We start from the raw sequence: 14,584 nt of genomic DNA on the forward strand, positions 1-14,584 counted from the left end.
TACTCCTGTCCATGTTTTAAACAAAGTCACCTTTGTGGCTTATTATTTCTGGTTATATAAAAATGACAGTTACTCTTAGTGAAACATTTAAACAGTACAACTGCAAAAATGAAGTAAAAATCATTTCGAGTCCCAGAAAAGGCATCATTCTTAATGTTTCAGTGAAATTCCAAACATTTTGTATCTGCACCATTTTATGTATGTGGCTCATACTGTATTCAGTGCAAGATTGTGACTGCAATTCTTGATCAGTGAATAGCCGTGAATAGTCATTTTTATTTAATTTTTTATGAATTATTTTATTTTATATAATGTTTACATCATTTGTCATTTTTGCATAATGTGTGCATTTTCATTTTGGTTATATTCCCCATACAATTCCCACCCCCTTTCACCCTAATCCCTCTTCTCCTCCCCCTGCCCCCCACTATAGTGTGCCTCTGGTCTATAGTTGCTTATTGATTTTGACTTTTACTTTATTGCAATTAGTTTTTTTCCTGGTCCCTTATGTAGGTTTTCTAAATTCCTGCCATGAGTGAGACCATCCAGTACTTTTCTTTTTCTTTCTGGCTTATTTCGCTGAGCATGATCCCTTCCAGCTCCATCCATGTTGCTGCAAATGGCATGAGTTTATCTTTTTTGATTGCTGAGTAATATTCCATTGTGTATGTGTACCACATCTTCTTGATTCAGTCATCTATTTTGGGGCATTTGGGTTGTTTCCATAGCTTAGCTATTGTAAACAGTGCTGCTATAAACATAGGGGTGCAGGTGCCCTTTTGAGTTAATGTTTCTGAGTAAATAGCCATTTTTAAAGACCACGTAGGATGCATGTAAGACCATACATCGTGTCGATGTACCAAATGTAAGATGTACAATGTACAATAATTCTTAATGTAAGACTATGTAAGACCATGCATCGTGTCGATGTACCAAAGTATTGGGAAATCTCAGTCTTCCTATAGCTCTCTCCTTGACTGTCACACAGAACACTCAGTTCTCACAGTTCTTGTCACCAGATGTGTTCCCACACCAAGCCATTTTCTGTGATACCTGCTGGGTGACCTAAAATTGAACTCAATTCTGATGCTAATTTTCTGGAGATAACATCAGGTGCCACAGGTTAAGGGCTTAGTCCCACAAGACTGTACCAGCCCCACTTCAAAAGCCATCTCCAAGTTCAGGTTGTCACCTGTGCTTCTGACCAATCGGCTATAAATTTGAGGTCCCTATGACTCCTTTTGCCCTTCTCAAGAAAGGGGTGGGGAGGTGAGGGAAGACTAAAAATCCCAAGCTTGGTCTGTCCAGTGACCAGCGCTCATCCAGGAGACACCCTCCCACCTCCAGAGTCCCCTCATTAAAATAGAAAACGCTCCCATCACCCTGGAAATTGCAAGGACTCCGGGAGCTTTGTAGCAAGAACTTGGGTCAGAGAAGAAATAGAACAAAAGATGCGCCTGCTACTGTGTCACTAAGGAAATAACAAGGATCTTAGCACCTCTGTGCCAGGAAGTGGACACAGAGACCAGTGCACATTTTCTATGATATGACAGCAAGCACAATTGATTTCTAATTTCTGATTAATTCTGCTAGGGTAAATACCTACAGTTGGCCCAGATCTAGATCAAATAGTTTGTGCCTTAATAGGTGATAACAAACTGCTCTCCATTAGTGTAGGATATGGCTCCTTTTGCTACATCCTGCCTGATACTCTGGATATCAACCTTTCAATATTTGTCAGTGTTAAGGGTTTATAAAATCTGTGTCTTTAGGGATTCTTGAATAGCCAGTGAGATATCAAATAATTTTATTGTCCGTTTTGTTATGTTTTTGTGTCTGTTGCCTGGAGTTTAAAGTATGTGTAAGTACTAATGGCATACTAAGAACTGGCTGGCCTTTCATCAGCCTCAATCACTGCCCAGAACCTTCCAGTAACAACCGATGCTTACTGTCCCTGTTACTTTAATTCCTTCTAAAGGCACCAAATAATTAAAATTACCTCTTGAGGTCACTTTGGGGAGGGACTCGGAGGCAAAGATCTGAAAGAAAAGGCATTTTTCTTAAAAGCCTGAAATAATTAAGTATATTTAGGACTAAAATATGTTTTTCTGAAAGTAGCCATTCCCCACATTTTTTTGATGCTGACCTCTCTGATCCCTTGTCAGTGTCACAAGTATTCTCCATCCCAGCTTCCTTATTTGCAAGAACATGACATGCTTTTTTCTCATTCCCACTATCTCAGAGGTCCCTGGGTCCTCACATGGCCTGTTTTTCCTCATCCCCACTTGCCTGTTTTCAGTCCTCTCATTCTTTCTGAGTTTCGAGTTCCTTTTCATTTGGGGACATCTGGCATGAATCATAGCAAATCCTCAATCACAACTTCTTAATTAAATGTTACTTATTAGTTTCCTTTTAACTGGGTACATATTTAGCCATCCACTAAAGACTATGGCAAGTTATTTCTAAATCCTTCTATTTTACCTGCCAAGAGGTAAAATATTTTAAAAAATGCCCCTCATTTGTGTATTTATATAGTCTTACAATACCTTGATTTTCTTCAGATTATGTAGGAAAAATATATTTTCACTATAATCAGTATTCAGTTTCTTACTAAATTACCATGATCTTGGGACCTCCCTGGTGGTGCAAGGGGTTAAGACATAACCTATGAGGCTATCCACAGCCACTGCAGCAAGAGTTCAATCCCCGGGGCCAGGGAGCTTCCCACATGGTGCAGCAGACCTCTCCTGACTCGCCTGCTGCTCCCCTCAGCAGAGTATTTCAGTCAATCTGCCTATTCTGCTTCCCACTCTGTCTTTGGTGACTCCTCTCACCCTGCCCCCACACCTCTGGCCTACACCCCAGTTCTTGTATGCATAAATAAATAAATCTTTAAATAAATAAATAAATAAATAAATAAATTACTATGGTCTTTATTTATTTCACTACTGGTGCTCACTTTTCCTGGCTAAAAGCGTCCTTTCTCTAATTCCCAGATTCTCTAAAATAACGTGATACTAACAGGAGCTTAAATGAACAGATTATTTTCTTTAAATAAGTTTTTAGAAAAGTGAACGAAAACAAAATGGGACGAGCAGGCAGGGATTTGTGTCCTCAGTTAGCTCTTTGTTTTGAGCAAGTCACTGACTTGTTGAAACTGAACTTCCAAGCAAGATTGTCCTGATCTGGAGATAATCAGGGAATTCTTTCAAATGTAATACCCAGTTGTCCTAGATCATGGTCAGTGTTAGACATTTTGAGTATTAGATGACATTGAATTCAAGCAGTTCTTTGAGTCATCTTTCAAAAGAATTTATATTTCAGGAAAGCAAACCAAATCACCAGATGAGTCAGCCTTCTCCTCAAACTTCCTGGGGAGAAGTAGTGCGTTTGAAGAAAGGTATTTTAAAAAATACTAACTCCCCTCCTTCCCCCCCCCTTTTTTTTTTTTAGTCCTAACATTTATTCCTAGAATAATAGCAGATGAGTAAGTAGAATGCGAATTTATTAACATAAGGAAACTTTCATTTTCCCCTCTGGTGAAATTCAGAGGGCTTGTTTAGCTTTGGAAATTCTTGATTTCATTTAGGCCTTAAGTGGTGAAATAATTAACTGGTGAGTTTCAGATTGACTTAAGAAATGAGGCATGTGGGGTATAGCTGGCATTTTGGTAGCTGTTAACTCAGTTTGGCTACAAGAGGTCTCCAAGTTTGCTCATTTTCCCACACTTTATATTTTCTAAAACAGAAGAACAATTTCAAGCACTTGAATGTGGAAACTGCATTTGCTTTTAACAAATGACAGCAAGTCACTGGCTCCCTGTAAGAATATGTAAATATAGCTGCCATGTTCTAGTCCAATTTATTTTAAAAATATTAGCCAGATTTTCTGAGTATTTAGAATTAGCAATTAAGAAATGTAGACACTCATAACTACTATTGGGGAGTTGCAAAATGAAATCTCATTATCACATTTCAAATACAGGCCTGCTCAGGTCAACTTGTCTGAAGTTGACCTTTAGTACAACAGAGGAGACTAACGAAATGGAGAATATATAAGAAATGTGAAGAAACATGGCTAGAGTAAGAAAGTTTAACATAAGCCTAATTTAAATGTCCAAGAGGAAAGAAAAGAAAGTAGGAGAAGGCAGCAATTGAAGAGATGGTGGGTGAGAATGTTAGGGATTGATAAGAAGCTGAACTTTCTAACTCAAGAAGTCCAGCAAAACCCAAGCTAGACAGATAAAAGCAAATCACATCTAGAAATAAGCATAACGAAAGGTGAAGAACACTGAAACAAGGGAAGATCGTAGCAGGAGTCAGAGAAAGAGAAAAACCAGATTATTTCAAAATGACCAATGATAAAACTGATGAGGCAGCTCACTTCTCAACAAATGATAAACCAAAAGACAAATAATATCTTTTTAAAAATTTATTTATTTTTGCATAGAAGAACTGGGGTGTAGGCCAGAGGTGTGAATGATGAGAGGATTCACCAGAGACAGAATGGGGAACAGCGGGTGAATTTACTGAAATACACTGCTGAGGGGAGCAGCGGGAGAGACAGGAAAGATCTGCTGCATCACAAATAATATCTTTAAAATTCTGAGAGAACATACAGTGTAAATCAAGAATTATGTAAGTCTTGTCATTGAAAACTTTTTCAGTCAAACCAACATCGAGATAGTTTACACATGCACACTTAAAGGATCTACCTTGGAACAAAGAAAAAAATATTAAAGGTAGAGGGCCTGAAGCAAGAAAGAATAATAAGCAAGGAAAATATCAAGTGTGGGTAAATAATAGCAACATGGACTCTATGAAAACAATGCCTAATTTGCTACAAAGCTTAAAAGAAATACAAGTAAAATACTAGGAGGGAGTATTTATGTCTGTAAAAAGTGAGTAAGAACAGTCTGATGTCCTACTTTTAATCTGCAAAATATTTAAGAGAGCCATGTTAGACTCACTTTGTCTAGTATGTTAGCCACATGTGGTCATTTAAATTAATTTAAATGAAGTGAAATGTAAAACTCAATTTCTCACTTGTACTGGCCACATCTGAACTGCTCAGCAGCCACACCTGGCCAGGGCTCTCTTATTGGACAGCACTGGGAGTCATACCATCTCAGAAAGTGCTGTCATCCTTGCTGCTTGAGACATGAAATGTCAAATGTGTATGTTTCATTTCCTGGTGTAACCGCTGTATTGGAGACACACAGGCTTAGATTAGATGCCAGGACTCATACTATGTGCCTGCAGAGGCATCACAAAGTGCTTGGGTTACAGCAACTGGTGTGTGCAGGTAGGTGTTTCCTAAACCTACTGCAATACAGGGCCCCTGAAAGCGCCCATCGAAATCAAATGATGCCGTCGAAAAGGCGTCCCTGAGGATAGAATAGGTCATTGAATTATCCAATTTGCCAGGAGGATATAATCACAAAAGTATATGCAGATTATCATATGACTTCATAGATATAAGTGGACAAAATTACAAAAAGAAATTGTCAAAATCACCATGATGGTAAAGATCTTTAAAAAGACTGCTAGTAATTGATAGATCAAATAAATTTAAAAAGTGATAAACAATATTTTAACAACAGAACTACTTGTTCTGATCTAGTGGGCCTGTCTAATCTATGCACTAACAATAGGAGAATATCCATTCTTTTAAAGATACACAGACTATGAATGAAAAATTCCCAATAAATCATAAAGAACATCTCAACAATTTTCAAAGACCACCTTCTCTGGTTCCATTTCAAGCATTTAGAATTTAATCACAAATGGTAGCTTTAAAAAATGGAAAAAAAACTCCACATGTTAATAAATTTGAAGGGTCAAAGAGAAGGAGTAATTTAAATAAGAAGATATTTCGAATTAAACAATAATGTAAATAATATCAGAACCATTGAAATGCAGCTAAAGTATACTTATCATGAAATATATGGTCTTAAGGGCCAATATTGAAAGTAAAGAAAGTTGAAAATGAATGAGCTAAAACATACGATAATTAAAAATTTAGGAGGGAAGTGTCATGATACCTAAAACTTTCAGATGATTCAGAGAGAGAAAGATTCAAATGTTGCAAATTATTAGCAGTTGGTACATTTTAGGGGAAGGGTTTGGGTGTTTAGTTCTCATTCTTTCCACTTTTTTGGAGAAAAGATGGTCTGGTAGTTTTTGGAAATAACTTGGGAGTATAGAGAAAAATGTATTTTCTTTGAACTCAGTAGTAATAAGGCAAAGATGTCCATTATCACAAGTTACATTCAGCATCATTCTGAAGGTCTTAGCCAGAGTAATATGATAAACAAAATAAAGTGTAAGGATTGAAAAAAGGGAGAAAAATTATGATGTGTACACTTTGTGATGGTCTACTTAGAAAATCCAAAAGAATCTGTAGATAAATTATTAGGATTAATATAGTAAGGTTGCTGGAGATAGACCAATATGCCAAAATTTATTGCATTTTTACATACCAGCTGCACCTAGTAGGAAATGTTATTTAAAATAGTGACCAGTCCAACCACTATGGAGAGCTGTGTGGAGATTTCTGGACCTACTAAACATAGAGCTTCCATATGATCCAGCAATTCCACTCCTAGGTATTTACCCAAAGGACACAGAAACATCAATTCCAAAGAGCACCTGCACTCCTATGTTTATAGCAGCACTGTTTACAATAGCTAAGCTTTGGAAACAACCCAAATGCCCAAAATAGATGACTGGATCAAGAAGATGTGGTACATATATACCATGGAATATTACTCAGCATTCAAAAAGATAAACACATGCAATTTGCAGCAACATGGATGGCACTGGAAGGGATCATGCTCAGCGAAATAAGCCAAAAAGAAAAGAAAAATACCGGATGGTCTCACTCATAGCAGGAATCTAGAAAACTTAAATAAGGGACCAGGAAAATGAATATAAGAAAGTGAAAATCAAAATCAACAAAAAAACTATGAACCAGAGACACTTTTTGGGGGTGGGGGGGCGGGAGGGGAAGGATTGGGGTCAGAATGGGGCGTTTGCAATTGTATGGGGGAATATAAAAATAAAATTTAATATTAAAAAAAAAAAATAGTGACCAGTCATTGCAACCAAAAAAAATTAAAATATATGAAAATAAACCAAGCAAAGATGTGTAATGACTCAATGGAGAATTATAAACTTAATAAAAAGACTTTAACTAGTCAAAAGTAAAGTGAAATAGCTGTCAGTGTCATAGGACGTCGGTCTTTCCCAAACTCCTCTGATTGGATACAGTTCTTTATAAAAAAAAAAAAAAGAAAAAAGAAAAACAAGCCTAAGGCCAACAGATTTTTTAAAAGAACTTGGCAAAGCTAATTTTTTTTTTTTTTTTTTTTTTTATGGGACCCTCACCAACGACTGGGGAACGAACCGGCGCTGCAGAGGCTGCGGGCAGCCTCGCAGCCCAGCGCTCAACCGCTGCACCACCAGGGGAGGCCCAAGGCAAAGCTAATTTTAAATGAGAAAGCAGTGTTCAATGAGAGCCTGATATATGTAAAGAATAAGGTTGATAGTCTTGTCCTGCCACATGTGAAGACTTATAATCAGTATAGTGCATAGAAATAGACAAAACAATGCAACAGCAAGAGAAATTCCAGAAATAGACCCCCCCACACATATATGTAAAGTTAGGGAATAGCCAAGGTAGTTTTGAAATCTGTACAGAAAGAATGGACAGAGTAGTCACTACCTGCTCCCAGTGAGACTCTGGGCTTGCGATACTTTTCGTAAGTTTCTTTTTTTAATTTATTTTATTTTATTTTATATATTTTACATCATTTTTCATTTTTGCAGAATGTATGCATTTTCATCTTTGTTATATTCCCCATACAATTGCACCCCCTTATTTGGACCCCAATTCCTCCTCTCCCCCGTCCCCTACCCTCATAGTATATCTCTGGTTTATAGTTGCTTGTTGATTTTAATTTTTGCTTTATTATAATTAGTCTTTTTCCTAGTCCCTTATTTAGATTTTCTAAATTCCTGCTATGAGTGAGACCACCCGGTATTTTTCTTTTTCTTTCTGGCTTCTTTCACTGAGCATGATCCCCTTCTATCTCCATCCATATTGTTAAGAGCTAGTTGGAAAACGGCCTGTGGCAATAGAGTAGGTGTCTCTAGCTTCTCAAGAACCTCGATATCTATGTAAAATTGCTTATTAGATTTTCTGGGTGTTAACTAGCTTCTTAAAGGGATTCTTTATCCCCCAAAATGGTTTTTAGATGCTGGATTCTGCACCATTTTTGACCCATTCAATGTTTGAGGTCCTCCCAGGTTACTATAAGATCCCCAAGAGTGTCATCAAACACAGCTTGGGGTATGAAAGGGTGCTGGGTGGAACAGGAGGCAGGGGCAAATATGTCCCCTCTCAGGACTTCCCTGGTGGCCTAGGGGTTAAGTCTCAGCCCTATCACTGCTGTGGCCTGAGTTCAATCCCTGGGCAGGGAGCTAACCCACCTGGCACAGCAGACCTCTCCTGTCTTACCTGCTGCTCCCCTCAGCAGTGTATTTCAGTAGATCCATCCGTTCTGCTCCCCACTCTGTCTTTGGTGAATCCTCTCCCCCACACACACCTCTGGCCTGTACCCCAGTTCTTCTATGCAAATAAATAAATAAAATATGTTGCTCATAAAACGTGTAAAAAAAAAAAAAGTCCCCTCTGAGAGATAGTGCTTGAGCTGAGCTGCATATGGAAAATATGGAGGCCTACAAATTCTTCCTTCTGGCTATAGAGGCAATAAGGATTCAAGGCTAAGAGAACAGAAGATGAAAAGCAGAGACCACGCCTGGTTCGCATGGGGAACTACAAGTAGAATTGGCTATGAATTGGATAAGAGAAGTATAGCAAGATGGCAGGAAAAGAGGAAATATTTCAGGGATTTCTATTCTGTGCCCCCGAAACACATTTCTGGCCTTTTTCTACTTTTGGAGTAAATATAAAGTGCTTCTGGCATGTAGTGAAACGGTTTGAGGGAGGTGGGTCTAGGGAGACATAAATTTCTGACCTCATTCAGTGCATTCCTCACAATAAAAGCTTTGCAAGTCCAAGTTGATGATGCTGTTGAACTGATTATTGCTTGGGGTAGCACAAAGGGAAGGATGAGACATATTGCAGTTGACCTTTCTGTGATAGAATACCTAGGTGGAAATGTTTAGTAGGCTTTTTTATGGAGATGTTGCATATATTATTTCTGTGGCTGTAGATAACCATTTGGTTGAGAATCATTGGCTGATAGGTAGCGATTTAAAGCCAGGTTCCTAGTGATAGATGTTGAAGGGTACGGTTTAGTGTACAAAGGACCTTGGCGCTTGGAAGGGGATCATGTTTAAGGATCTGACCTGGGAGCAGGACATAAAGTAATGGTCAGGGGCTTCTCTGCAAATTTATCCTGTCATTCTCTCTCCCTGTTCATCAACCCTGCCTCTCCAAAGTTACCCTGGCAGCTTTAGGTGACTTTGACTCAAGGAACAGGGGACAGAAGTAGGCACTGAGGAGAGAGGCAAGGGGTGCTTCTTCGGGCACTGGTCAGGGACACTGGGAGAAGAGGGTCGGAGCAGGAAACAAGCAGAGGAAACAGAAGATGTGCGTCCCCCATGCCCCCTATTCCTGTTGAGTGGCCTTGAGCAAGTGAGTTACCTCCTCAGAGCCTCTATTTCATCATCCGTAAAATGGGCTTGCTGAGATCTGTCTTCACTCAGGGTCGTTATATGAGTCAGAAGGCAATTGTGGATCACACTGCTCTCTTGAATGCAAAGTGCTGTGTTATATTGTTAGTCAGTGTTGGGCTAGAGGTGATGGTAGCGAACTAATTACATAATATCTGCTGAATTGAAGACCTCGGCAGGCTAATGTGCCTTCTATAGAGTCAACGTCGATGTTAAACTTACAGAGCAGAAAGAGACCTTCCAAAGCAGTTTATAAGTTAGAATGAAGAGATCTGCAAAGGTTATTCACTTAAAGCCACTCCATTAACATTCCATGGAAATTTCATGTCACAGCCTGCTTTAGAGACAGGCTTCCTCTAGGTCTGGGGTTTCTTCTAACTGAATTAGCGTGGACTTGCAGGAGGGGACTGTTCCGAATGTCTCGGAGATGATGAACTTGAGAGGATCCAAACTAGATCCACATGTGTTGATACCTAAGGCCATTCTTATGAGGAGCACTGGATGCCTCAATACTCAAAATGTGTTTATTCTAATCCCATAGGAGAAAAAGAATCTCTCTCAAACTACTTATTTGTATTGTTTGCAGCTTCCTTGGCATAATGTACTAAATCAGCAATTAGGAATAGCATGTTATCAAAGTATGACTCTTGGAAACTTCTCAACTGGCTGCCTCAACCTCTCCTCTGTTTTTCACAAGATCTTTATAAACATCCTACAGCATCACAAGAGGTTTTACTAGTTGGGATTATGCTTTCCTTGTGAATATGAGAGCAGACGGGCTACTCTCTAGTCTTCCCCAAATGCATTACTCCTTGTTTACACTGGGATAGTAATGAGTCTAATCTGGCTTCCCAAAACTGACATCTCATCATTAGGAGTCTCGTCTCTGAAGTCAGGTGGTTAACACTATCTGTGGTTTGCTGAACTCATGTCATGTGCTGGATTCTATGCTGAACACCTTGCCTAGGTCCTATTCATCTTCCATAACCTATAAGATGAGATCTTTTATTTTTCATTTTATGGGGGAGGACAGTCAATGCAGAGGTCCATAATGTAGCCCAAAGTCAGGTAGGATTCCAGTTTAGCTCTCACACTAATCCTGATGCCCTCCCCGCATCCACTAGTCATGTTAACATCTCAGGCATATCACTCAACTTCCCTTAGTTCACATTCTCCAACTATAAAAAGGTGATCACATGGGTAGCTGCTCTACCTGTCTTCACAGATGTTGGAAGGATTAAATGTTCAGAAACAGTCTCCAAACTCTGAAGTTTGTAATAAGTTATGTAAGTGTTTTGACTGTTATTATTAATGTTGTTTAATGTGCTCTGTAAGTGTTTTTGTCTCTTATTCATGTGTTTTATTGCTTGAGCAATTACAATTTTACCTAATAATTTTACCTGTAATAATTTTTTTACCTATAATAATTTTACCTATCATTTTCCCTAAGGATTTATTTTTATTTCTTTTTAAGATTTATGTATTTATGCCTGCAAGAGCTGGGGTACAGGCCAGAGGTGTGGGAGGTGAGAGGATTCACCAGAGACAGAGTAGGGGGCAGCGCAGGCAGACTGACCGAGGTACACTGAGAGGTCTGCTGCACCATGTGGGTAACTCCCTGGCCAGCATGGATCGAACTCGTACTGCAGAAGCTGCAGACAGCTTCAGAGGTTGTGTCTTAACCTCCTGCACCACCAGGGAGGCCCTCTTTTTTATTTTTAAAGGGTAAAACTGACAGTTTTCTGTGGTTGTACTGCTTCTGCTATTTTGATAGAGCAAGTGTATGATTCACCCTGTTTAGGGGTTTCTGTGATTTGCATAGTCACAAATTCAAATCATATTATATTTTCTGGGGTTATCTGTAATTTTATTTTCTAGTATCAGGAAGGGCAATCTAGAATGGTAAGTTGGTGTATAAGGGTGTGTAGGTATCTTTTTGAACACTATGGTGAATGTATTAAGTACAGCTAGCATGTCATAACTTCTGTGTGATGCTGGGGTGAATCTCAACATCTAATTCAAAATGATCACTGGAGATCAGTGATCAGCCACCAGGAGCGGCTCAGAATTCTTGGCTGTGCCTTGGGGGTTCTGTTGTATCCTGTTCTGCCAGAAGGAACTCACCTTGTATTTAACCACCTTTCAGTTTTAGGACAGGCGGCTCTCTTGCTATATTCTCATCTCTCCCTGACCTGTGCTGCATTGCAGGTGTTGCTTGAGTCCATGGTTGATGCTGCTGAGAATCTTTGTCCTAATGTGATGAAAAAAGCCCACATTCGGCAAGACTTGATTCATGCCAGCACAGAAAAGATTTCCATCCCACGTACCTTTGTTAAAAATGTCCTGTTGGAGCAGTCTGGAATCGATATCCTTAACAAAATTAGGTAGGTTTACAATGTTAACAAACCTTGGATCTGCAGTTTCTGTGAATGCAATTGAGGCAGCTGTAAAGGGTGTTATTGTTGGGCTTTATCCATACAGAATGTTTAGGCATGACTAACAGGCAGACCCTGGGTATAAACATAGCTATGCATAACGCATGGGCTTGCTGTATTTCCGGAATAAGATGACCACAGACTTGCTTGCTTTACTGAAGAACATACTGAAGAACAAAGTTCTCTGCTGGTTTTAAGGGTTTTTTGTTTTTTTTTTTTTTTTTTTTTTTTTTTTTTTGAGAGGGGAGTGCTTATCCCGTCTGCTTCGAAAAGCACCTTTATGTATCAGGAGCTGGAAGACTGAAACCATTTGCTTTCTGCCACTGAACTATAGTGGACAAATGCACACCTGTATATAACTAGGCAGAGAGGCTCACTATGACACCCTTCTGGGTACTTTTGGTTCATCTGGATACTGTGTATGTGCTCATGTTTTTCTGGAGTGTTTACATAAATTCTGCTTGATAACGTTTGAAAACTGTGCCGAGATAAAAATATTTAGAAGGTGTGATCACCAATAATCTTTCCTGAATTTTTATATAGAGATTCTGGGGTGATTGCCAGTATTTCATTATAGTGCAGCCAATACTTATTATGTTTCTTTGTTGAGGAATTAGGTGATAAGAAACTAAGTTTAGAAACATTTTAAGTTTCCCATTTTAACCTTTCCTGAATTTGCATGAGAATATTTAGATGTAACAGAAATAACACCTCGTGTTGCGAGTGGTGCTAACGTATAATGTAACTGATGACAACGTGTAAGAGAAATGAAAGTTAAAAACAAAACAAGCCAAAAATTACATCATGATCTAGATATCAATGACTGACAGGCAGCTACTTTGATTATAGAATTTTGGGGGTTGAGGAATTCTGCACTAACTGGACAGTCTCAGGTTAAAGCTGTCCTATGTATATGGTTTAAAAAAAAAACAACAAAAAGAATGGAAAACAAAACAAAACAGCAGCAAAGGTCCCAGCTGAATTGTAAGGCAACTGGAAGGACTTAAGAGGGGGAAAGAAAGTGTTTCAGAGGGCTTATGGAATCCCATATTAATGATTTTATGGACTCTAGAACTTACTAAATATTTCTAGCTTCAGAATCTTTACAGATACCTCTTAGGTATGAAGCAGGAAAAAAAAAATGTATTGATCACCGTTTGTTCATAAGAACAGATTGAATCCCCCATAGATCACAGTGAGATGCCTTTACTGCAGTGCCTAATTCCATCCAATATGGTTACTTAGCATGAAAGTAGGCAAATTCTGAGAGTTGAATAGCAGTACAGACCTCCTCACATCAACACATCAATGATATGTCCTCTAAAGAGTGACTTAGCTTTTCATACGTTATGCTGAGCAGTAATAAATAGAATGAAAATATACACACCGATGCTTGTGTTCATATATACGTGTGTGTCCATAGGTATACATTCATTGCTTGTATGCCCAGGCAGATTAAATTCTATCACTTCTTGTAAAAATTTTGTGGAAGTGGAAGTTCACATCCAATAGGAAAATGACAGAACAGTTCTGAGATATTAAAAAATAATTGCATTTTTCATACTACAATTTGATATGGATAAACTACCCTTCTTCCTTACCTTAGAAAAAGGGGAGCAAGGAGAGGGAAAAAAGAGAAACAAATTATTGACTATAGTTTCATGAGGAAATAAACACGTCTAAAAACAATCAGAAGATGTACATGTTCAAGTCAGATTCTCAGGTCCCTCTGAATGTTTGGGGTGGGGGACCTAGCAGTCTCTTTTTTAATAAGACACCTGGGTGAATCATATCATCGGACACCTCTGGGGAATAACGAGATAAATTATTATATAAACCAAATAGCTAGTAAGACCTTGTTTCAGAGACAGGAATGAAAGAAACATCCTTTTATCTTTAGCTCAGGGAAATTTTTACTGTAGCCATCAAAGATTCTATTCTTCTGCCCTTCCATCAGGAATCTTCTGCGCTGAGCAATTTCAATGCAGATTACTGCCTTTATGTTAGAAAGGTATAAGTCAGAAGGAAAAAGAGAAATATCGGATGGTTTCACTTATAAGAGGAATATAGGGGAACCAAATAAGACATCAGGGGAAAAAATAATAACAATACAGAGCACAACAAAACAAAACAAAAACAAGCAGACAATTATAAACCAGAGACATCCTGCAGGGGAGTTGAAGGGAGAGGGATCAGACGGAGGGAGGGAGGAGCACAGGGGACTGAGGTGATGGTGCACGGGGGCATTGGTGAAGGAAACTCCACAGGGACTACACCTGAGGGTAGGGGGGATGCAAACATTGTTCACAAATGAACAATGGTGTAAAAAATATATAAATGCAAAGAAAATTTTAAAAAAGAAAGGTTTTTCCCTGTAAAACTGATAGACTTGCAACATTAGCTTTGGAATTAAATCATTTCATTTTGATCATGCGTTTCCCCACCTAA

At 38.7% G+C, this 14,584-nt stretch overlaps 1 protein-coding gene across 8 annotated transcripts in view; it reads left to right on the forward strand.

The window, feature by feature from the left end:
• CARMIL1 (capping protein regulator and myosin 1 linker 1) overlaps nucleotides 1-14,584 on the forward strand; it is a 327,354-nt gene that overhangs the window by 250,728 nt on the left and 62,042 nt on the right. For all 8 annotated transcript variants that reach the window (XM_037521032.2, XM_054698351.1, XM_054698353.1 and 5 more), the window contains exon 27: nucleotides 11,910-12,085. In XM_037521032.2, the coding sequence (XP_037376929.2) occupies nucleotides 11,910-12,085 (176 nt within the window). The remainder of the gene's footprint in view (nucleotides 1-11,909; nucleotides 12,086-14,584) is intronic.

The sequence above is a fragment of the Talpa occidentalis genome, unplaced genomic scaffold (assembly GCF_014898055.3).
Source record: "Talpa occidentalis isolate TD23 unplaced genomic scaffold, MPIMG_talOcc4v2.1 talOcc4.2, whole genome shotgun sequence".
Classification (NCBI taxonomy): Eukaryota; Metazoa; Chordata; class Mammalia; order Eulipotyphla; family Talpidae; genus Talpa; species Talpa occidentalis.